At 39.0% G+C, this 25,950-nt stretch overlaps 1 protein-coding gene across 1 annotated transcript in view; it reads left to right on the top strand.

Moving 5' to 3' along the window:
- myo6b (myosin VIb) overlaps positions 1-25,949 on the top strand; it is a 55,508-nt gene extending 29,559 nt beyond the window's left edge. The window contains exons 22-32 of the mRNA XM_084392556.1: positions 780-857; positions 1,002-1,131; positions 1,279-1,369; positions 1,651-1,801; positions 5,296-5,504; positions 8,560-8,638; positions 11,138-11,298; positions 19,688-19,791; positions 21,593-21,724; positions 23,727-23,945; positions 24,144-25,949. Coding sequence (XP_084248682.1) covers positions 780-857; positions 1,002-1,131; positions 1,279-1,369; positions 1,651-1,801; positions 5,296-5,504; positions 8,560-8,638; positions 11,138-11,298; positions 19,688-19,791; positions 21,593-21,724; positions 23,727-23,945; positions 24,144-24,343 — 1,554 coding nt within the window. The 3' untranslated portion in view covers positions 24,344-25,949. The remainder of the gene's footprint in view (positions 1-779; positions 858-1,001; positions 1,132-1,278; positions 1,370-1,650; positions 1,802-5,295; positions 5,505-8,559; positions 8,639-11,137; positions 11,299-19,687; positions 19,792-21,592; positions 21,725-23,726; positions 23,946-24,143) is intronic.
- The last annotated feature ends 1 nt before the right edge of the window (position 25,950 follows it).

The following is a 25,950-nucleotide window of genomic DNA, read 5'->3' as shown; positions in this document are numbered from 1 at the left end:
TATTTTTAGAAAAGACTATATGACCGTTCATATTATTTTTCCAAAGCACGCACAGAGTAATCCCTCATTGATTTCCATGATAAATTATGGTGCTTTGTCATCAGTAGTTACAGATAAATTTGGAAGTCAAATTGCATTTTAATCATACACCCCGCGGTTAAATATAAAGTATTTATTTCATCATAAAATGTAAAATTGGATTCCACGCTAATACAGTATATGAGCAGGCTGCATTTAATGATTGATGGCAATTATTGAAAATTAATTATAGCATCATGCTTGTAATGCAATGTCTAGAGAATAATCAAGGCTCAACAAAAATGTTTTTTTTTTTTTTTTTGCTTTCTCTGCCAGACCTTTAGGACAGATTTTCAGTCAAGTACATACTAGGAGCATATTTGTATTTTTCATTAAATGTTGTTTTTTCCTCCCAAACAACCCTAAAATGACAATTTTCACTAACAGCTGGAAAATGTGGTCCACTGTGATGGAAATCTTTGCTGAGAAGTGGCATACATTTCAAAACATTACTGATTTGATTGTTTTCAAATCATTCTAATTGATTCTTACTCACAAGTCACTCTCACAATAATGTTAAAAAAACAGCACAGAAAATGAAATGTTTAAGTTTGCAAGGCATTAAAAAAATATTAAAACATACACTGAAACATAATAGCGTAAGCACTGGCCCGAAGCCGTAATGCCATTCTTGTTGATCTCTAAATGTCATTTAATAAAGCATGCGTTCCACTGTCTGATTGTATTGTCTCCTTCTGCAGGCTCTGTTTAAAGCGCTGGGCCTCAACGAGAACGATTACAAGTTTGGCTTGACCAGGGTTTTCTTCCGCCCCGGGAAGGTGATCATTTCTCACAATATTTCTCATGAGGATTGGAATAATACAAGACTGTTAAAACCGCTATCCTGTTTCATTAAGCTGGCGCTCAACCTCGTAAACCAGAATGCTGCTCCATAAATCTCAACGTGTGTGTGTTTGCCTCAGTTTGCAGAGTTCGACCAGATCATGAAGTCTGATCCGGAGCACCTGGCCGAGCTTGTAAAACGGGTCAATAAGTGGCTGGTGTGCAGCCGCTGGAAGAAGGTCCAGTGGTGCACACTGTCAGTTATTAAATGTACGTCACCCTTCATAACCCCAGCAAACTGCCTTTCATAAAAGCAATTATTAGCATCCTACACCCTCCCGTTCACCCCATGCAATGTTACAGTTTGATGCTGTTGATGAGTAAGTATCATCTTCCTCTCTCTTTCACTTGCCACAGTGAGGAACAAAATGAGATTCAGGGCCAGTGCTTGCATCAAGATTCAGAAGACGGTTCGCATGTGGCTGTGCAAAAAGAGACACAAGACTCGGTATGCACACACCAGCATTACACCTTGAAAAGATCTTAAAACCTTTACCTCATATATTGTGAAAATAATACTTATTTTACCTATACTTTTATTACACCTTGAAAAAAAAAATATATAGGTTGTATTTATTTACTTATTTGACATTTGCACGCAAAATATCGAGATGGAATTTAATAAAGAAGTTAAAAAACATGCTAAAGTGTACAAAATTATATATTTTTTTTTAATAAATAATTGACTGGACAAAAAATTGAACACCATTGTCTCTATTCTCATGGCAGCATTGATGGCCTGGTGAAGGTGAAAAATTTGAGGAAAAGGATGGAGAAGTTCAACGAGGCTGTGAATGGACTCAAAGAGGGTAAACAGGAAGTGAGCAAACAGGTCGAGGAACTGGCCGCCTCCACCGACGCCCTCATTGCCAAGATCAAGGTGAGGTTTTCCACTGGAAAACTGCCCAAGGTTGACAAAACCCCCTTTCACCTCCTCCAGCTTACAAAGCTCAATGATGTTACGCGGTGTAGCTCTTTTCTTAGCCTTCGTTCGTGTATCAGTTTCCATGCATAATTCAACAGGTGTGTGTTTTTCCATGTCCTGATGAAGGCGGTCTAAAGCCGTGGCTAGAATTGTCTGCCAGCTTCGAGTCTCTCGAGTTGTCTCTTTCTAGGGACTAAAAAGAAAGATAGCCGACACTTCATTTAATTCAGCAGAAAATCTAGCGTTCACAGCAGAGTAAATAAATACAAAGTATGCAATTCGACAGTCTGACAATGAGGTTTCTGAGTCTGCAGATCATCATTGACATTCGCACCACATGCTGTCAAGACTATTTTCAAGGTTTTGCCGCATTATGCCGTTTCTAGTGTTCATTTCTTGCCTTCCCCGAACTTTCAGCTGCGGCTGATTGAATGCAGTATATGCATTGTTGTATTCTCTATGTGGAGCCCAACCTCATCTGTCAGACTCGAGATTCGCAGAGTGCATTATTGACAGGGAGCTCGAGAGACATTGCGCCCTCTCCTTGATAGATAGCTGGTACAAGAGCTGAAACTTTTCTACCTGAACACATCATTCCTCCCTCTAAATGAGATGCGCTGTGCACTTCTGCACCCGTGATAGCCCTCTTTGTTATTAGCATAGCACTTTTTGATTAGCATCTGGCTTTTGATTGGCAATGCCTTCTATTACCTTACCATCTGGACTGGAGATTACTGTGGCCTCCCTGGCTAATAACGCAGATTGTGTCAATGGCTGTCATTCAAAACGCCAGCGCTAACTCATCTAGCGTTAGGGGGTGAGACGGACCTTGTCATTGAGAACCTGCCCCCCTGCGGTACAATGATCATTCACAATGCTCGTATCCCTCCACGCTCCTCTGGTGCTCTGCCAGATGGCACAAAATCCACATCCAGGTTTAATGAATATCTGCAGGATATTAATACAACTGCGGTGCATGTGGCCCAGCCTTGCCACTGTCGTCGAGATGACGAGTTACCACTTTGCTGCCACTTTCTACACTTTGAAATGCGAAACTGTTCATATTTGTTTAACTAAGCACAGGAGGCAAAGCCACTACCACTAGAGTGCAACCAATTGGCCCCGTCCTCATTTGTCATATTTTACTCACCCTAATGTTGTTTCAACCTCCTATTATTTCCTTTTTTTCTTTATAAACAAAATCATTTTGTAGAATTACTAAGTAAAATTATTAAGTATTTAAGTCGAATGTCCAATTGTCTGTTTTCCACTGTCAAGCTACTAAAGCATCATAAATGTAAAATATATGACTGACACACTAAGTCTTCTTATAATAAACAATGAGAAATCGATCAAATTTAGGTAATTCACAGAAACACTTTCTGTCAGTTAAAATCTCATCTTTAAATACACACGAGTTTTGCCATTATTGCATCATCAGTGCATAGTTTTTTTAGTTGAAAACAAGCACAAATTAAATGTGTGAGAATATTTTTGGTAGATAACCTAAATTTTGATCTGTTCTTGGTATATAGCATGCTAATTGACCTTACATCAGATAAATGACTGACTACCCACATACCCAATCAAACTGCATTTACATTTACATTTAATCATTTAGCTGACACTTTTGTCCAAAGCAACTTACAAATGAAGTGAAATAATAAAAGCAGTTGAACCAACAAAAAAGCAACAATATGTAAGTGATGTGACAAGTCCCAGTTAGTCTAGCACAGAACACGTAGCAAGGTTTTTTATTGTTATTATATTAAATATATAGAAAACAGAAATAATAGAAAGTGTTCTTATTAATAGGTCAAGTGTAGAAGAAAAAGATGCATCTATAGCCATTTCTTGAAAATGGCTGCAGACTCAGCTACTCGTGCTGAGTTAGGCAGGTCATTCCACCAGCAGGGAATATGCTGCTCTGTCTTGTTTGTATCTGTAATACTGTCCGTCAAACTTACTAAACTGTTTTGTGACATACAAACCTCCTTTTTTGGTAAATTCCCAACATTATAGGAAAAAAAAGTCTTGTTATGGCACATGTAATTCGGATACTAGGTATTCAGGCAGAGAGTGAATGGAGTTATCTCAAAATGCAAGCGTTGAATCAGATTCTCTGGTTGAAACAACTAAACATGAACAACTAAACTTCTGAATGATCGTCCAAAAGCAAAATATCTCTCTGAATTATCTCTGAATCTCTCTGAATCGGAAATAGTCTAAATAGCGCTTGTTGTTTTTCATGACATTGAACTTCCATGATTTGTTTTCTCCATTAAATACAAGAAAAACATTATTTAGCTAGTTTGCATATGGAGAAAGCATCTGTTACACTTTTTTCCCTTTCTTTTCAATATTTATGACAAATCGACACTTGGGTAAATTGGCCCAATGTAATTTCACTATTTACTCGTCTTCTACTGCTGTATTTTGTGTTTCAGCATAACCTGATGATGATGCATTTTTAAGTAATTAATTCCCAAATCATCTGCAAGCGAGCTGACTCTCGATGACATTGTTCCTGCGTTCCATTCTGAAGGGCTCATCCCTATGCCCTAATCCCTTTGAAGTGTTTACCCTCTAGAGTGAGAGCATCAAAGGGATGAAGGGTGTAGCGGACCAAAACACTGTTCATTGGAAATCACTTCTGCGTCACCTTGCCGAGCCAATTAAGGAGGCGCTATCGTTGCACAATTGTTTACGCTGCTTGACAGTAGAAAAGCCATTTTTTTCGTGCCAAACAAATTAAACGTGTACAAAGAAACATGGGAGCGAAGTGTCCACCAGTTGTACCCTTCGAAATCCTTCATTTCGAACGGCCCTTTGAAGAGGCCAGTTTTGAGCACTTCAGTTTGGAATGACTCTTCAATATGGTGGCCATGATTGTTTTTCACTCCAAAGTGCCCTTCGAATGCAGATTCCTCCCATTTGGAACGTAGCCTGTTTTTGATAGACATAGATAGAATATCCACCCTTGAAAAGCTGTGGCCGTGCGAAGTTAATCGCTGTTGTTTAATTGTATGAAATGCTTTTATGATTCATTTTTTTGACCTTTTTTTGCCCATTTGGAGCTTGGCAGCATAAATTTACATCTACTTTCATTCTATCAAAAACTGAAGCTCTCATAGGTTTGTCTTTCTATTGAGTTCAACATACAATGTATCCAGTGAAGTCTGAACAAGTAACTCTTAAGAGCCCCTTCTTTTTAGTGAATCAAAAACATACAATTTAACCAGTTGACTTTTTTTCTGAAAATAATGACTCTCATGAGCCAGTTCTTGTAATGAATAGCTCAAAAAGACAAGTTACCGGTTTGAATCATGGGTCTGCCGAAACACTGCCCTATAAAATGTCTTTCATATGGAGGCAAAGCAGACATTATAACTAAAATATACTCAAATAAATCAAATCGAATCAGTTTTAACACTCTTTCTGTCTCTCAGTCCACGGTGATGAGCCGCAAGGAGATCGAGCAAGAATATGAGGGCCTGGTGAAACGCTCGGAGCATCTCCTCTCCTCAATGCAGAAGAAAAAGCAGGAGCAGGAGGAGACGGAAAGACTCAAGCGCATCCAGGAGGAGATGGAGAGAGAGCGGAAGAGACGCGAAGAGGAGGAGCAGTTACGCAAACAGGAGGAAGAAGACCGCCGCATGTGAGTCACGTCACAAGTTTCGTACAGAATAACCCGTACATTAGGTCAGAGTCCCAGTACATTTGAAAGAAGAACAGGAGCTGAAAAAAAAAAAAGGGTGTAGGAGGGGATTGGCAGAAAGATTAATACATCACTGGAGGGTTCGGCTTGACCTGCTCTCTCTTATGCATTCTCCAGAGCTTGCTGTCATGGATAGCATCTGTCATCATTTCATGAATCAGGTCATGATGATATTTCTATGTTTATAGAAAAAAAAAACGATGTTTCTATGTTTATCTTGTCAAAAAAAATATCTAGTTCCACACCAACAGAAGCAACAATAGCAACTTCTGTTATTTAATGTTTGGTGTGTCCCGTCCACCCTGGAGCCCTTCCGTATGGATTACTTTATTATCTGGATTTAATTGTGGATGATTTTAAACATTCCTGTTCATTTAAAGGGGCTATATGTAAGAATTTTCATGTATGAATGGCTTTTTTTTTTTTTTTTTTGGCCAATATGTGAACAGCTTGTAATGAAACTTAAAAAACAAGACCTTTCCTGACTTCCTAGGTTGTTTATGAAAGCCTGTAGACTGATTTTAATGTGAATGATTCAGGATGTTGTTGTTTTTTGTGACGTTTACTCGTGCTCTTGAGGGCCTCTCTTCCGTTCAATAACACATGAAATTAATGCTTATACAATGTTCAGGATTCTATACTGTAAAGTCAATGTGTCATGCAAAGAAAAGGAATTAATTCAAACCATGACAAACAGTGTAATTGAATCCCCTCATCTGTCGACATGATGGCGGTCAATTGCAGAGCTTGTGCAAACATATCCACATTCCCTATGATCAGAAGATTTCTTAACTGCCTCTTTTTCACTGCTGTCATTTTTGTTGCGTTTATTTTGTTATTGAGATGAAAGCACACAGCACATATTTACATATTCATCTAACCGTCACTCTCAGCAGAGTGAATTTCTTTTTACTTCTACAAGAAGAACGAAAAAGAACTCTAATCATGTTCAGTCTCTTGTACGTTACGTGTGCAGGAGTGTACGGTGTTGCTAATAACAAGGGTTTCTGAATTCTACATACAGCCCCTTTAAGCAACAGGTCAAAACATTTCAAACCTTTTGAAACCAGGTTTTATGTATCGTTAATGGGATTAGATCACAGCTTGATAAGTAGAGGTGATATACTAAGTTGCTGCTCCATTCTTACAAGAACACCCTGCAAGAGCTTTAATGATAATTTCATATTACACTAATATTGTATATAATCATAATAAGAGCCTGAATACCATGGACATGAGTGAAAGTGAAAGTGAAAGTGAAAGTGACACGTGACGGCCAAGTATGGTAACCCATACTTGGAATTTGACCTCTGCATTTAACCCATCCAAGTTAATGCACACACATTAGGAGCAGAGTAGTGAGTAGTTAACACACACACACTGCAAACGTGGATACACACACCCAGAGCAGCGGGCAGCCTTTGTGTGGCGCCCGGGGAGCGATTAGGGGTTAGGTGCCTTGCTCAAGGGCACCTCAGTCATTTCCCACCGGCTCTGGAATTGAACCAGCAACCTTTGGGTTACCAGTCCAACTCCCTAACCACTAGGCCATGACTGCCCCACATGAGATGGAGAAGATCATTTATCACTGTCACGTTTTACTGATTGAAAAGGTACTGCTTTTACCTCGTACATTTATAGGAGCCAATATTAGCTGTCCAACTCCAGTCGGCTTGCATTAACAACTACAGTACAAGTTTGCATTAGCCTTAAGTTCTTTGCACTTTCTATGTGGAGAACTTTTTAAGAATGCTGTCTGCCATGCCAGTATAAAATTGAACCTACTCCTCATAAAATATATTGTGATTTCCTTTGTTTCAAGCTTTCAGTGGAAGCTTTTAAAGCTAACTTTTAGATGCCATTACACAAACTTACCAGATACATTTTGAAATTATATACAGTGGGGTCCAAAACTCTGAAGCCACATTGAAAATTTGGGATTTATTTGGGATCAAATTTGGGATCAGAGGGCAGGTGAAGTTTGCATGGTATTTATTCCGTAAAGTATTAACAGATGGTAGCAAGCTACAATGATTTGATGATTTGTGTTTAGTTGTATAGAAAAGTTCTTTCTAAGGCGTAGCCCCGTCCTTAGTCCGAATCCTTGGGAGATTGCAGATTGCGGAGCCTACCTCCTATGGATGGACAGGGGCCAACCCGGTGGTGGTTGGGATGATGTAGGGTAATATCAGCGGCATCAGCTGCGAACATGAAACCGTTCAGTGCTTATATACTCCAGGTGTCAAACAGTGTTTGACCAGACCTATTAATATGAATGAATGACGTGGCATTACAGTCTTCCTGATAGAACTTATGCTAAAAGCTTCATTTCATCAAAGAATCCTGAAAAAAAATGTATCATGGTTTCCACAAAAAGTATTAAACAGAAATGTTTCAAAAGCACCCAATCAGCATATTAGAATGATTTCTGAAGGATCATGTAAATCATATAATTTGTAATTAAAGATTTAAATGACAAATTATAAATGCAAAAAAATTCTCTAGCGCTCTGAGACTTTCGGGCCCAGTGTAATGCAAATCACACACCTTTACTGTGAGCTGCTAAACATTCAACGGAAATTGTATCATTACTGTGCCCCCAATTCCACTCAAATCTCCCTATTTTCAAGGTCTTAGGGTTCCCAAGGATGCATATGTAAATACCCGAATCCATGATTAACATAGTACAAAGAAAATCGCAGTAGATTTGGTTTGCTGTTTGTGAGATTATATAAATATATAGTTCCTTTGTAATGAAAATGACAATAACAACGCTTAATAGCAACGCTCACCACGCACTATTCATTTTCAGCTGCTATTGAAGGGCCTCGCTCGCATTACAAAGACTAGATGCGGTCCACGTTTCTCTGTGTGACAATTGTGAATCCACATGTGGGTGTTTTCAAATCCCTTCCTGTGGGTCGTTCAGGAGGAATAATTCCCCGAAGACCGGAGTAACTCATTAACGGTCCTCCCTCAATCTTTCTTCCATCAGGAAATCCGAGATGGAGCACAAAAGGAAACAGGAGGAAGAGGAGAGAAAGAAAAGAGAAGAGGAAGAGCGAGTCATGCAGGTGTGTATGTGTATACGTGCTCCCTCTGTGTATTGATTCCTCTCCTCTGCGTCTCCTTCGGCAAACCAAATGCCCACTCCGTCTCACGCTGGCATGTTCAGAGCTGACCGGGACTGGCTGTTCTACAGGCATAATCATGACTGTATTGAGCTGTCACAGCGGCCTATGGGTTTATTCATCAGCCCCTGCCTACCTCCTGGGGCTGGATTATGCTGCGTCTGCGGAGTGAAAGTTCTATGTCCCTTCTCTCCCGATGGTGATGCTGTGTTTGGGGGCTTGGCTGACTTCCCTTGCACTGCTTCCTCTGTTGAATCGCCCTGCAGAGACGCCTTGTGCCCATGCTGACCGAAAACTGTTGCAGACTATAAAAAGCTTCTGTGCTACTTTCTATTCTGTTCTATTCTATTCTATTCTATTCTATTCTATTCTATTCTATTCTATTCTATTCTATTCTATAACTGTTACTGTGACCTTTACTATTACAATTCATTTTATTCAGATTTATTTTGAGACACACACATACAAACATACACATTATTCCACAGTATTTATAATGTAAGTTAATTTAATTACATTTAATTTCAATAAATGAAAAGTTGTATGTGTTAACATTGTTTCACAATAATTCAATTTGTTAATATTAAGGCATTTTGAACTCATAAGAATGACCAATTATATTTTTATCAACTACGATTAATCAAAAATATTGTTAGATAAATAAAGCTAGATAAAGCATGAACTAATATTAATGAATGAGACCTTATTATAAAGTCTTTTAAGAAGTATTTTCTTTTAAATATTTTTTTTTCTGTGCCACTTCTATTAAAAGTCTGCTACTGTGACCTTTTTTTATTAAAATGGTCTATTTTATTATGATTCTATTCTATTCTGTTCCATTTTCTGTAAAAAGATATATATATATATATATATATATATATATATATATGTGTATATATATATATATATGTATTTGTTTACAGAAAATGGAAGAGTTAATGCCTCAGTCAGAATAGAATAGAATCATAATTAAATACCATCAATGTTTATTATATCACCTGAAAATACAATTGTTTTTGAATCCTTGAATAAATTGAATACCTTTGCAACAGAAAACATTTGCAATTCACTCAAAGACTGTTGTCACATTGTTTATAAAATCTTTATCACTGTTATTTTCGGCCATAATATATCACTCTGTTTTCCACCACGTCTCTCCTGCTTTTTGCAGTTTGATTCATAGTTCAGATTTATCATGACCAGTGTGTGCTGTAACCCTCTCTCTATATATATGTCTTTGTGTAAATGGGCATTACTCCTCAGCTGCCTTGCTTTTTCCTCAGAATAGTGCCTGCATCATTCTTCTTTCTCTCCGAGGTTTTCTCTGATGAAAATGTTCCATCTAAGCTTTTCTCTTCTATCACTCATTTGCTCTGTTTTATACCTATGCTTTTGGACCAAGCTGCTGGACTCCCTCCCAGACTGTTCTTACACATCTAAAACCATGCTTTTCATTTTATTTGTTTTTAATCTTTTTCTTCTTTTTTTCCATTTAACACAGTCTAGACATAGAATCCCAGGCCGACTGGCTGCAGTACAGCTTCGATTATATGCCTAATCAGACCTTAGCACACAGCAGCAGTGTAATGGCTTAATTTCCTTTCAGTGGACAGTGCAATAGATGGGTCACAGTGTGTCTAGGGCAGGACCACCTTGCTAATCTCTCTTCCCTCAAATGTACCAGACGCCACTGGATGGGGAGATTGAGGGAATTCTGTAGCCCGCCTTAAACATCATCATGTTGATTTGACAGTGAAATGTTATAACCAAAAAGCTTCCGCAGCCCTCCTGAAAGTCAGCAACATCAGGGATTTAGCAGGTATAGGCTTTTAAAATGACTTTCTCTTTCAGGAAAACGGCAAAAAAAAAAATCTTCTTCTAGCACTCATAGGCATATCCAAATTTTTGTGCCGAATGTCACTGGTAGCATGTTATGTTTCATGGATGTGAAAAAAAGATATTGGCTATTTTAAGAAAGGGGACAAGTTCTTTAACATGTCATGTCTGGCTTGGGTCTTGAATTTCCATGTTGGTCCAGGCTGGGTTATGCTGATGAGTCCTGGTTTAGTGCTGGTCAAACTGGCTGCTTGTCAGCAAAATGTAGATGAAGCTAATCAATCAGCATCTGTGTAGTGAAACTGGCCCACAAACAAGTTTTTGCTTGAGGACAACAAAAAACAGGCATCCAAAAGCCTTTTTTTTTTTTTTTTTACTGGGATAATGTCAGCCTCATTCGGATTCTTTGGCCCAACCACAATTCAACACTCTGAGCTCAAATATGTGGTCATTACTGTTGGCACCCCCAGCGGCACCCATTTAAATTCTTGTGTCTCTGTGTTTCCATCGAGTTGGAACAGAACGAAGGCACAGGTGTGGTAAACGCCAAAGGTGTTGAGATTGTGTGTGCGTATTATTGATTTGTGGGAATGTATGTTGTTCCAGGCTGAACTTGAGATGCAGCTGGCATTGGACCGGGAGGAAGAGACTCAGACACAGGCCATGTTGGAGCAGGAGAGGAGGGACAGAGAGTTGGCCATGAGGATCGCTCAGAGCGAGGCAGAACTCATCCAGGATGAAGCCCAAATGGACCCCAGCTTGCGCAGGTATGCACGAACACACACGCGCAACATAATAATAATAAAGTCGACATCTCAAACAGCGTCACTGGGTGAAATCATACAAAGAAAGACTCCACGCCGAATGTTGCCATTCATAAAACGCACATAAATCAGCAATGTTTTTATATGGGGATTTCCATCTGAAAAGAGCCTATGGTCCCGAGCCGCGACAGAACAACAAACAAAGAACAAGGTTCTGCCAGACAGCGTTACATAAATGCCATGAATCATTTTTAATGCGGCCAACTCGTGTTTCTACAAAAGCAGGTAAACAGAAACACGAGATGCCTGTGGTGCAGCACTCGGGAGTCATATTTCATTTAGTTAATGGAAGTGGACAAAGAACTGTCGCCTGGTCCTGCTTTATGTATAATAAAATAAAAGGCTCTTTTGATGTTATTACACATGCTAACTTGGTGCTAAGAAGACCATGTTGTCATCCAAACCTTTTTTTTGTTGTGCTTCCTCTCCCCTCCAGTGATGGTACCACAGGTGTTTGGTTCTTCACAGAGATGTAAGACATAGAACAGTCCCTTTTTTCCCCCTGATTTTCCGCTTCATTCAGTCTAACCACACTCACCCACGGTCACGTCCTGTCCCCGTAATCTCACCACAACCTAGATAGAGGATTACTCATAGAAAGTCACGGTAAACAATGGGCTAATTCTTAGTTCTGAAATTAACCTAAATACTTCATACATGAATGAATTCTTGGATTAAATAGAGACTTAGCACGTGGTTATATTTGTAGAATTAATATTGTTTTTGCCTACCAATGAAATCAAGGACACACAAATGTAGTCTTTGGGAGTTTTTTGTTTTTTAGGTTTTTCTTACAGATGTTTGTTGTTCATACTTTGAAAAAGCCCCTAACACTACATATTACACTTTGGTGTGTAATTTTTGAGGAATGATATCTCAAATTGTATAGCTTTTGAGAAACCTTTCTAAATAACAGATTTACAATGATCTTGTTTGATGAATGATAAAACGGGCACAAAAATTCACAAAAAAAGTCATTTAGCAATGACCTGGCAAACACTCAGAACACTCTTGTGGCAGCAATTTCTTTTACAGTCAAACTCCACTCACATTTTCCTCAGAAAATGTTACAAATTTGTTGTAGATTGGTTTCTCAAAAAAGAAAAGAAAAAAACAGAAATACCAAGAAATTATGAGTCTTTGGGAGCTTCTAAAGGTCTCGTATAGGTCCATTTCAATCTTATTTCCTTGGGACCTCAACAACCCTATTTCCATTTACTTCTGTTGCCTCAAAATAGATGTTGGATATATGCATGTCAAGCACCTGCTCATAGGAATTGAATGCAAGCTCTCAGCATGGACATTTTCAGTTCTGGATGATGGCACTCAAGAAAGAAACTTTTATAGTGTTTAGTGTTTACTGAGAACGGTTGCTTTAAAGAGGAAAGATGGTTTTGTTCATCATGTTCATGTTCACATATGTACATGTGGGCTTGCGAAAATAAAGGCCTCGGACCTGTGCATGCATGGATACATGGGCACTCCTGCTTCCGCGCACATTCTCACACACACGTTCATGTACACAAATACAAACTATTTTGAGTATTGCAGGCTTACTTTTTCACAGAGATGAACTTTATTTTCAAATCGGTGAGGCTCAGATCAATGAGGCCTACGATCAATCAGTTTCAAAAATAAATGCAAAACCTGTCTTAACTGTCAGGGTTAGTTCTCCCAAAAATGAAAATTCTGTCAGTGATTACTCACCCTCATGTTGTTCCAACCCCATAAGACTTTCGTTCATCTTCGGAACACAAATTAAGATATTTTTGATGAAATCTGAGAGCTGGATCACTCCTTCATAGGCTGCTAGGTAATTGCATCTGCCGGCCCAGAAAAGTTAGTAAAGACATCGTTAAAATAGTCCAAGTGACTACAGTGGCTCAACCTTAAGTTTATCAAGCGATGAGAATACTTTTTGTGTGCAAAAAAATAACTTTATTCAACTAATCATTTTCTTCAGTGTGGGCCTCTGATGTGAGTTCACGCGAGAGCCACGACACATGCGCGAGAACTGGTAGCATAACGAGAGATTTATAAGCAATTTTTTGCAGGCTAGTCATTTTTGATGGGGAGCATCACGTGTCATAGGGTTTTCAACACAGCACAAGAATTAAGCAATGCTTAAAATGTATGAATGTCATTGCTTTACATAACATATCAAACCAAGTGACATCTGCAAACAAATTATGGTAAAAATTAAGTCGCAAACACATTTGTTTACTTTATACAAGCAAGTTTGGGGTTGGTAAGATTTGTTAAAAAAAAAAATTATGTGTTCTCTTATGCTCACCAAAACTGCATATTTGATCAAAAATACAGTAAAAAAAAATTTTTTTTAAAGTGTTCGATTTGTATGTGTGTATATATATATATATATATATATATATATATATATATATATATATATATATATATATATATACACAGTGAGGAAAATAAGTATTTGAACACCCTGCTATTTTGCAAGTTCTCCCACTTAGAAATCATGGAGGGGTCTGAAATTGTCATCGTAGGTGCATGTCCACTGTGAGAGACATAATCAAAAAAAAAAAATCCAGAAATCACAATATATGATTTTTTAAAACTATTTATTTGTATGATACAGCTGCAAATAAGTATTTGAACACCTGTCTATCGGCTAGAATTCTGCCCCTCAAAGACCTGTTAGTCTGCCTTTAAAATGTCCACCTCCACTCCATTTATTATCCTAAATTAGATGCACCTGTTTGAGGTCGTTAGCTGCATAAAGACACCTGTCCACCCCATACAATCAGTAAGAATCCAACTACTAACATGGCCAAGACCAAAGAGCTGTCCAAAGACACTAGAGACAAAATTGTACACCTCCACAAGGCTGGAAAGGGCTACGGGGAAATTGCCAAGCAGCTTGGTGAAAAAAGGTCCACTTTTGGAGCAATCATTAGAAAATGGAAGAAGCTAAACATGACTGTCAATCTCCCTCGGACTGGGGCTCCATGCAAGATCTCACCTCGTGGGGGCTCAATGATCCTAAGAAAGGTGAGAAATCAGCCCAGAACTACACGGGAGGAGCTGGTCAATGACCTGAAAAGAGCTGGGACCACCGTTTCCAAGGTTACTGTTGGTAATACACTAAGACGTCATGGTTTGAAATCATGCATGGCACGGAAGGTTCCCCTGCTTAAACCAGCACATGTCAAGGCCCGTCTTAAGTTTGCCAATGACCATTTGGATGATCCAGAGGAGTCATGGGAGAAAGTCATGTGGTCAGATGAGACCAAAACAGAATTTTTTGGTCATAATTCCACTAAACGTGTTTGGAGGAAGAAGAATGATGAGTACCATCCCAAGAACACCATCCCTACTGTGAAGCATGGGGGTGGTAGCATCATGCTTTAGGGGGGTTTTTCTGCACATGGGACAGGGCGACTGCACTGTATTAAGGAGAGGATGACCGGGGCTATGTATTGTGAGATTTTGGGGAACAACCTCCTTCCCTCAGTTAGAGCATTGAAGATGGGTCGAGGCTGGGTCTTCCAACATGACAATGACCCGAAGCACACAGCCAGGATAACCAAGGAGTGGCTCTGTAAGAAGCATATCAAGGTTCTGGCGTGGCCTAGCCAGTCTCCAGACCTAAACCCAATAGAGAATCTTTGGAGGGAGCTCAAACTCTGTGTTTCTCAGCGATAGCCCAGAAACCTGACTGATCTAGAGAAGATCTGTGTGGAGGAGTGGGCCAAAATCCCTCCTGCAGTGTGTGCAAACCTGGTGAAAAACTACAGGAAACGTTTGACCTCTGTAATTGCAAACAAAGGCTACTGTACCAAATATTAACATTGATTTTCTCAGGTGTTCAAATACTTATTTGCAGCTGTATCATACAAATAAATAGTTTAAAAAATCATACATTGTGATTTCTGGATTTTTTTTTTTTAGATTATGTCTCTCACAGTGGACATGCACCTACGATGACAATTTATATATACTGTCACTGTTGATCAATTTAATGTGTCCTTGCTGAATAAAAGTATTAATTTCTTTCAAAAAAAGTCTTACCAACCCAAAATATAATATAATTTAATATAATATAACATAAATATAATATAATGTTTTTTAAATTGTTTATGCTTTCTTAAAAATAAATGCCATTTGGTCTGAAATTTTGTTATATGTCATTCAATAACATTGACTCATATTTTTTTGGGCCACTGTATATTTTAAAAGGTGTTTCCCCCTTAAATAGCTTTAATGTCGTTCAATGCTTTTTGTTTGTGATTTGTAGTATGGTAACTACTTTTTAAAAATGTTTGCTTGAGTGTAGTTGGACTATTTTGAATTATGAGTAGCATCTCCAGCGCTAGTGTTAACATTTCTCTTCTGTTCCTGTGTGTGTGTGTTAGCACTCCACTTACACCTGTATGAGTGAGTTAATCAGCAGGGTTGCTGGTTCAGTGACTTCTCTCGCAGGGTCTCCGTTAAGCAGCTTTGCTCTTCACAGCTGTCAGAGTCGACAGAGTGTCCCTACATCCAGTGTCACCATGTTCAGCCATGCAAGAGCTCCTCCCAGACTCACACTCACTGCTCACACTGACAACCCTCAGCCTCTTCTGGGACACCTGTCACTGCTTTTATATGAGAAAGTTTGCTTTAAGACTGTAGAGTGACATCGTCACTTTATGACTTTAAATCTTGGCCTCAGGTACTGGAATAATTGTCTTCTGTGGTAATGCTTTGGTTCAGGAAATCACATGTCTTTCTTAAGTTGGTTGGGAATGATGAGCTTGTTATTGAAGTCACCTAAACAAACAACAATCTCTCATATGGTTATTAGAGTTCATCATTCGTGGTGCTTATTATATGATCGTTATTATTCCTCATACCATTATACCATATACTGGTAACTACACACAACACCCTAGCAACAAGTCAAGTCAAGTCACCTTCATTTATATAGCGCTTTTAACAACATAGATTGTTTCAAAGCGGCTTTACAGTGATAATAGGAAATGAAAGTAACAGAGATTGTTTTGGCTTTACAGCAGCTCTAGAATAAAGTTATTGTCCAGCTAAAGTTAGTTCTGATTGATTCACTTCCGTCGCAACGATCATTAGTTATTAACTTAGGGCCCGCTAACACGACACCGTTCTAACATAAAACCCTTAAGTTCTCTCTAGAACAACCACTTAGAACACTCAAGGCTTGAATACTCTACACAACTTTTGCCCCGATTTACAGTCTGGACAAGTTGACGCTAGTTGCCGAAAGTCAGAGCCAGTCTGCAGATCTGAGTTGACAGATTTCACAGAAAATCTTTTTTTTTTTAGCTTCAAAGTTTGATGCCATCCAGTTGGAAGATATTAAACATGTTTGATATTTTGAGCCGATTTTAGAACACATATTGTTTTCATTTGACACACATCTCCTAGCAACAAGGCACGTGCTTCTGCGTGAATTTGTTCTGTTCGTAATGACTTGAAAGTTTGGTAGTGTGTGATCCTCAGTCGTTTAGTGTATCATGCTCAGTTTTTCCTCTGTAACCAAGACCTCAAATTAACACTCGCCAAGTGCCAAATGCGAGTAAAAATCTGTGTTGGCGAGTAAATGAAACGGTGTCAATCGCCAACATTTTTATGAAATCGAACAAACCAATTTTGTGAGAACATGAACGTGAACAAACGTGAATGACGCTCGGAACAGTTGACGGGCCAGTGCTGTGCCGGCACGAAAGTTTAAGCCTTGCCAATTTAAACATTTAAGCGCAAGAAGACTCGAAAGAGATTATTGCTGTGATTATTTTACATTTGATTACTTTATTACATTTCTGTACCTGAAAACTGCCTGTTTTGCGAAAACAGTTTCATGGCTGGTAAAAAAATATTTATGGCTGGTAAATCTTCTTAAGTCACGGGCCATTAGCAGGTATGATAAAAAGTTCGTTTTAGGGCCCTGTTTGTAACTTTACAAAGTCGGCAAGTGTATGATGCCCAGTGTTTTAAAATCTGTTCTTAAAACAGATGTTAAAGGGGTCATATAATGCCATTTTTGTACAAGTTAATATGATTCTTTAGGGTCTAAATTAAAAGTTTGTAATATACTTTAATTAAAAATTCTCATTAGTATTGTAAGAAAACACTCATTTTACCTTGTCAAAAACAGCTCTGTTTTCAGCACGCCGTTTAAGTGCATGTGTCTTTAAAGCAGAACTTGGTAACTTTTTTAACTTAATAAAACGGTCTAGAAATCATTTGGATGGTTAAACAACCTGTTCTGGTGATATTGGTGACTTTCCCCGCTCCCCCCAGCGTTCCCAGGCGGAAAACCAACCTTGCAACTTGGGGACTACCGTCCCGGCAAGATAGAAATTGGAAGTCTCGTGAGAAGCGAGAACGAGCGCGAAACACGAATTGCTTTACGGCAATTCAACATAAACACACGCATATGTATGATGTATTACCAGATTACCCACCTCGGTAGACATAGCTCCACACGATACAGTTGGCTTGCTCCGATCAAAACAAACGCACATGAGCAGCGGTAGAGAGGGGGAGGAGGTCGCCGCAAGTGAGTTTTTTACGACCGTGTTGTGAAATATACGCCCCACAGCTGTAGGGGGGAAAACATGCGACAACAAAAGGGAAAATCAGCGAAGAAGTGACTAGAGTTCGCTAGAGTTGCCGAGTTCTGCTTTAAATGATCATGAGCTTTGCTCACCCCGCCCCTCTGTTCTGTGCGTACACCGTTTGTAACACAATAACCATAACGCATTGTTCATTATAAACGTGGGATAATGAATTATATTGAGAACGTCGTACATAGAAAACATGCCATAATGTACCCTGAGTGTAAACAGCCGCATTCATCGTGAAGCGTGCTAGCGATTTGCAAAGATTAATTTAAATATTAATATAAAGGTTAATTAAACGTTACACTCACTTCAGTTCTTCTGGAGGTGCAGCAGGAACACGAATAGTTGGTACCGATCCTTTTTGCAGGAGCAGCTTCTTAGCAAAACCAGCTTTATACTGTCCCTCGTTTATAAAGCAGTCTGGTGTGTGAAATGATTTGCGCAAACATGAAAGCATTGACGTTGATCGTGGGGAATATTCCTTTCGAAAACAAACTCAGCCACTGCGTCTTCAGCGGTTCGGATTTAGGAACATCAAAATGATGCTGTGTTCCTTATTACACCCAAGAACAGAACACCACAATCGCTTAGACGCCATTCTGCTCATAGACAGTGCTCCAGCGTATGCGTATCAACAATGACGCGCGGGCTATGATTGACAGCTCGCTCACGAGCGAGGGCGGGTCTGTGTTGAAACGCTGCTGTCAATCAACAATCGTGGGAGGGGCGTCCGACCGTGTGACGTCACTAGGTTTAAGATGGGGGAAAACATATAAGAAGATAAAAAAAAAAACACTGGATGGATTTTTATCATTTTATGATGGTTGTATACAGGCACTGCCAACACACATTTCAGTACAATCAACTTGTAAAAGTGCATGTACCATTATATGACCCCTTTAAAAGTCATGTAGTGTATTTCAGCCTTTAGCACCCTAGCGACACATTAATAAACACATTAATGACCACCTACAGTAGCAATACCTGAGCAGCTACCTTGAACACTCTAGCAACAAGCCAACAATCTCTAAGGACATTTATCAACTACCTAATATGATAACAACCATTCAAAACACCTTAGCAACCACATAACATGGTTGGTATCACCAGCTGTTTACTTTTTCTTTGGCCACCCAGGACCACCTGAAACCATATCAAAAATCCACATGCTCACAGTCATGGTCACATAGGCTTTGAAATTGTTGAATTTAATGATGTTTGATTTAGTGATTAGAGTCATAGCTCTTGGGTGGTGATGTTTTGGCCATTGTCCCATAGATCCTCACAGACCTTGTGCGCCTTTAGTAAAGAAAAAGACAATCCCTGCTCTGATAGGCTTGGAGCTTCCTGCACCGTGGGAGTCAGGACTGCAAAAACCCTCGCAAAGCTCACATGTGGCCTTTCCCTCGCTCACCATTAACCGTCGTTAACCGCCATTAACCACCCTAACTGTTGCAGCACAGTGTTGCCAAGGCTGTATCTAATTTGCTCAGTGAGGTGTTAATTTGGCATGATCCGTGCTATTTCCATGTCATTACAAGTTTCAGAGAGAATGTATCTCCAGGTAAGTAGAAGGCCAATTAATCATCTGATTGTGCTGTAGCCTAGGGAACGTTTAGCAGCTGGTAACAGGAGCGTAGGAGAACGATCAGAACCTTTGCCTATGGAGAGATATGAAGCTAAGAAAAACTCAAAATTGTTCTTCCTCTGTGCTATCTCAGGGGTGCGCAGGTGCAGGCCAACAAGGTGGCAGCTGGGGTGAAGAAGTACGACCTGAGCAAGTGGAAGTACGCTGAGCTGCGAGACGCCATCAACACCTCCTGTGGTAGGAGCAATCAGTCCCCTAAATCTGATCTCAGAACTTCCTGCTTACTTGAAGCTGTTCATGTCAAAAAACATGTCATTTTGGAGACTAACATGTATTATTTTGTAAGATGGAGGGACTAGCATGTGATATTTTGAAGATTGGGAACTAGCATTATGATTAGAGATTGCAGCAATACGGCTTTTTCAAAGTGACTGATTTTGCAGCTTGCTCTCACTCCATTATTTATTTATTTAAGAATTAATGAATTATAAATGCTATCTTTTTATTTGGAGATCTCTTTGTTTGTTTATGTATTTATTTATGAACCATAAAACACAAGGACTTCACTCCTTTTTTACTTTCTGCTCTGTCATGTTGCTTTAATTTTCAGGTGGTTATGGACTCGAAGGAATAGTTTACTCTAAAATGAAAATTCTGTCTGTTTATTCACCCTCCTGTCATTCTAAACACATTTTCTATGAAACACAAGATGCTTGGCAGAATGTTCTTTTTCACAAGAAAAAATATATATGGTGATCATGGGCCTTCAAGTTCCAAAAATGACCAAAAACCACCATAAATGTTCTTGTGGACTATATTTTAAGTTTTCAGAAATTAGTCTGGATTCAAAGTCACTATTCACTGAAAACCTCTGTGAAGCCTCACTCTGTTGTAGCTCTCAAATCATTTCTGGTCATGAACATTCAAAGCTTGAATATGTGCATTCACTAACGAGATTTGAGAACTAATGGCGGAGGGCAAGATTACTCAAAGCTATCGTATAGCTTCAGAAGACTTGATGGTAACTACAGTGAATATAGTCCACAAGTCGTATGGACAACTTTTACGATAATATTATGGTGCTTTTTTGTCCATTAAGCTTGACATTCCCTATAAAAATTCACTTTTGTTGTATGGAAAACAGCAGCTTAATGACAAATAAAGCTTCTAATTTGCCTAAAAAGGCATAAATTAAAAATCTTTAATTAGATTAAAAATCGTACATTTTTTAAATATTGAGATTTTAATAAAAAATCGTTATAGATTTATAATTTAAGATTTCAATTGTAAATCTAAAAATCCTATAATTTTATAAAAATATATTTTCATGCGTGTAATGCATATTTTTGAGTCAAGGAACAATGCACTTAAACAAGTTTCAATTGTTAAATAACATTTCAAAGTGTTTAAGTTCATTTTATGACTTTTTTTTATTTCACCACTCATACAGTAAATATATAGACGGCAGTGCCATCTGACATTAGTCGACCTGTAATATGAAGCTTTACCAGTAAGCTTTACAAGATACGTTTCTAGCTTTGACTGATTTTAAATCGTAATTTTGGCCACCCCTGAAATGGGTCATGAACTTTACCTGAGCTGTTGCATTAGATAAAAATGAATGCTATAAAACTGTGCACATTGAGGGATGTGCATTTATTGCATGGCCTAAGAACATCATGTGTTTAAAATGCATATACACAGTTCAGTTGAATGGTAAAATTTGCCCTCTTAAATGCTGTTAAACTGAATGTACGAAGAAAACTTTGTGGAAAATATCCTCAACTTAACAACAACACTGAAATAGGAGCACACAGTTTATTGTGCGTGAAGGTTGTTCATTTACTATTGTAGTGTGTGTGTGTGTGTGTATATGTATATATATATACACACACACACACACACACACACACACACACACACACACACACACACACACACACACACACACACACACCCCAGAAGGCCATTGTGTAATTCACACCCTGTGCGTGACAATGCAATGCAGTACTGACTGTATGATCTCTCACCCTTCTAGATATAGAGTTGCTGGCGGCGTGTCGAGAAGAATTTCATCGTCGTCTGAAGGTGTACCATGCCTGGAAATCAAAGAACAAGAAACGAAACACAGACACAGAGATGAGAGCTCCCAAATCAGTCACTGACTATGGTAAGACATGATCCGTTTCCCCAAGAGAACGGTCTGCATGGTGGTGGAACAACAGAATACAAATTGCTCTTTGCAGTCGTGTGTAGCTGATGATTTCATTTGTAATGGCAAAATGTGATTCAGCATAATATTTATTCTGGACCAATACTTCTTTCTTATGTGAGTGTGTGTGTGTGTGTGTGTTGCAGCTGTTTCTCAAGGTTGAGTGTGCACTATTGTTTGATGTTCTTTTCAAGTTCCTTGCAGCACATTTTGTGATTAGCGTTAGAATTGTGATGCACATAATGCAGACAGCTAGAAGCACATCTAAAGGCACCCACAGCCGTTTCAAGGAAATCAAACTTCTTGCTTATTTCCCTGCTTTAAAGGCACATCACTGTGTTTGGTTGCTGGAAGACTTTTAGTGCTTTTTAAAGTGCAGAACAAGTTCTCGTGCAGAACAAACAGAAGATTTAGAGTTGCGTGACCTGCAGACTCACTTCAAACTCCCAGCCTCTCTTGTTGTCAAATCCTCAGATGTGTCTTAGCTTCAAACAGTGGAGTGTTTGTATCAGGTGCATGGGGCTTATGCTGCCTCACTCCGAGAGATGAAATCAGGCTTCTGGCTTTACAAAGTCAATATTAAAATGCAGAGAACCCCTCTGAGAACTTTCTTGACATTATGCCATCCTCTCAATCTGTTCCTTAGGGATGATGGATTTAAAATGCCTACTTCAGTTTATGACGTACTTGGTATGTATTTTGAGCATACAGTATTAATAGATGGTCTGATATGAAGATTTGATTTGAACAAACCTTCCTTTGGTGTGTAACTCATACCGTACCATTTGTGCTAAGTACATGAATGATCCCTCAAAGCCTGCGTCACATTGAGGAGATTTGTGAATGGAGTCCCATCAAGGAAGGACTTGAGTTTAATATAGAGACCGGGAATGTCTTATGCAACGTGGTCTTCTATGGAGAGCTTGCAATAGAGTCTATGAGGAGATACGGCAGAAAATGCTGAATTATGGAATCAAGATGAAAATATGTTTAATTTATATAGCGCCTTTCCCAAGCTCAAGGACGCTTCACAATGACAGTAAAGAACAAGCAATCAGTTCATACATAAATGGACAATAGACATTTGCCCAGTCCAAGAAATGACCGATTGCAGTTGCACATCGCATTACATTTGGAATACAAACAGAAACAAAAAAACAAAACTATTTACAGACAGCATAGAAGGTGGGCAGTTGAAGTAAAGGTCAGATGCAAAAGACTAATGGTACATAATGAAACATTATGACTGTAATACAGAGTTATGAAAATAGTGGAGCTTGATCAACCAAAGCCACGGAACTTATGTCACCGTTCAGTTCTCAAGTTAGGCCGGTTTGTTACAGGCTCTCAGATCACCTCGAGCAAGGTCTGGCACAAGAACCAAAACCATTGCAGTGGGTAAGGAGTAATTTAAGGTACAGAATGTTATTCGTTTTTGTATCATATTATTCCTTTATTTAGCTACAAAAATAAATGGTTTATTGGTGCTGGGTTGGATATTGTCAGTGTTTTTTTGATTGTACACGGCAGAAAGGAAAGCACCTTTCTTTTGCCAGCTGCAACAAGGTGATGTCTGAATTGTTGTGTGTGGGGGAAATTGGGAAAAAATTGAATAAGGGCACCAGAGTGACACTGAAAGTCCATGTGCGTAGATCTCTACCAGGCTTTTGCAGCAGGAGTGGGACAAAACTTGAAAGTTGTGGGTAGGTCCATTTTTTTTTGATGGAGCGGGACTGAAAACAATCCATCCCGTGCAGATCTCTAGCTGGACCGTTCAGAACAAGTGCATAGCAACATGCTAAAAATGACTCAGAACACCTTAGCAACTGTATTGCAACTTATCCCAACACTCTAGAATCATGGCGACACGTTTTGAATGGACAAGCTCCACTATCAGAATTAGTTTAGAAAGAGTTATGATATCGTTAATATTGTAATATTTTCTGTTATATTTCTTCAGCCCAGCAGAACCCTGCTCCACCTGTCCCAGCCCGGCAGCAAGAGATCGCAATGAACCGACAGCAACGTTACTTCCGCATTCCCTTCATAAGGCCTGCGGATCAGTACAAAGACCCCCAGAACAAGAAGAAAGGCTGGTGGTACGCTCACTTTGACGGGCCCTGGATCGCCAGGCAGATGGAGCTTCATCCAGACAAGCAGCCGATCCTCTTGGTAGCAGGTACCAAAGGCCTTCCTCAGTACTACCTAATGTTTTGATAAGATAAAACAATAATTTTCCACTACTGTGAACAATGAATTCTTCAGAATTGAAAGATAAAATAGCTGAAAGCTTCACTGGAAAATGCGACTCTTATCTGCGGATGTGAGGTGTGCACCTAAGCATAGCGTGGTGCCTTTTATCTTTTGCTGTATCCAGGGAAGGACGACATGGAGATGTGCGAGCTGAGTCTGGAGGAGACCGGGCTCACGCGAAAACGTGGAGCGGAGATCCTCCCCCGCCAGTTTGAGGAGATCTGGGAGCGCTGTGGCGGAATCCAATACCTTAGGAACGCCATCGAAAGCAAGCAGGCCAGACCGACCTACGCGACCGCCATGCTCCAGAACCTTCTCAAGTGAACATCGTTTCTCCTCCTGGACCACATTATCTATACACGTGTAGATGTAGATGGTAACGTGGTGTAGCTAAAACAAAGGGCTGTACAACTCTAGTGGAAGCAATTACTTTTTGTTTGTAGTTTGTTCTTCATTTTGCTGTGAGCGTAGAAACCAGTTTTCATATAAATCTGAGCCTTTCTTGAACCTGTTGCTCAGAGATGCCTTAAGATTTTCAGACCTAATTCATATCTCATTTGAAAGGGATGTTATTAAAATGTTACACTCATGTAAACCTGCTCATAAATCTAAAATACACTAGGTGTAATCTTGACAAAAGGACACATTTCAGTGTGTAGCGATAGACAGTTCTGTGATGGGTGTCATTTGTTGCATTTTAAAATAAGATAACAGTGATCAATCATAACACTGCTCCATGTTCAGCTCGAGCAACATTGGCTCAACCAATGCTGTGGGTTTAGGGGTGGGACTATCTGTTTGTTCGACAAATGGCAGGTGTTCAGACCCTTTTCCACAGTTCTGTTATCTAGTGCCGCAGAAATTACACACTTCACCTTTTAAAATAAAATTCTATTATAGGACTTAAATGGTCATTATTGTGGAGCAACATTTAATATTTGAATACATTGAATAACTAGTCAAGGTATCTTTAATCTAATCAGATGATGTTGGGAAAGGCTAATGAGGAACATGCACTGGAATACATTAGGTTGTAATATTTTGTCTCACCTTTGTAAATGCGGTTTCAACGCACCATCAGAAATGTATCAGAACTGAAGCGGCTTCAGTTCATGAAAAGGATAGTCACTGCTGTCGTGCATGGTTTTGCTCAGCAATTTTGTACTTAAATCATGGTGATATGCTAAAGGGCATATTCATTTCTGTTCAGTGAAGTGATAATGGCACCTTTGTTAATGATTTGCTGTGAATTCTGTTGGCGTGTGTGGTAGATTTCTCTCATTTTTACGTTTATGTATGTACCAACTCAAGGAAATATTTCGTTTAAATGAGCTTGTACTACGGAGTGTCTCGTTATGTGCTTCTCTGACCCCTTTTTCTCATTTGGTCATAATAACTGCCTGAAGAACAGAAGTAATGGGAAATGCAATAACATTCTAAACATTTGGAAAACTTTGGCACAGACCAAATTGCTGCATTTGATCAACTTGCTGTCATTATTCCCAGACTTTTTTTCATTTGCTAATGTTTTTCTCCATTGAATCCTTTCTAACTGAAATCGTGTCATCTCAAACTATTGATATTTGTTTCTTATCTGTCAATTTATCTTTGATGTGTCTGGGTTAAATATACTCTGATTTTCTTATTTTTGACTGGCCACTGTTGCTCTACTCACTTTACTAGACCTAAATAAATACATTCCATATAAAACGTGTTATGTTTAGATCTTTGCATTTATAATGGTTATTAGGAGTAGAAGGCTTTACTGAGGGACAACTGACTATTATCTTTTGAAGTCAACATGAATGATTAATTAGTGCACGTTAAAGTTTAAATAGAAATGACTGTAATTGTTTATTTTACAGCTGAAATATTCTACAATACTTTTCCAGTTTATTGTAAAAACAATTATATCATGCCCACATACCTGT

The sequence above is a fragment of the Rutilus rutilus genome, assembly GCF_951802725.1.
Source record: "Rutilus rutilus genome assembly, chromosome: 21".
Classification (NCBI taxonomy): Eukaryota; Metazoa; Chordata; class Actinopteri; order Cypriniformes; family Leuciscidae; genus Rutilus; species Rutilus rutilus.
Note: the sequence above shows the minus strand (reverse complement) of the source record. Positions and strands in the feature narration are given on the sequence as shown.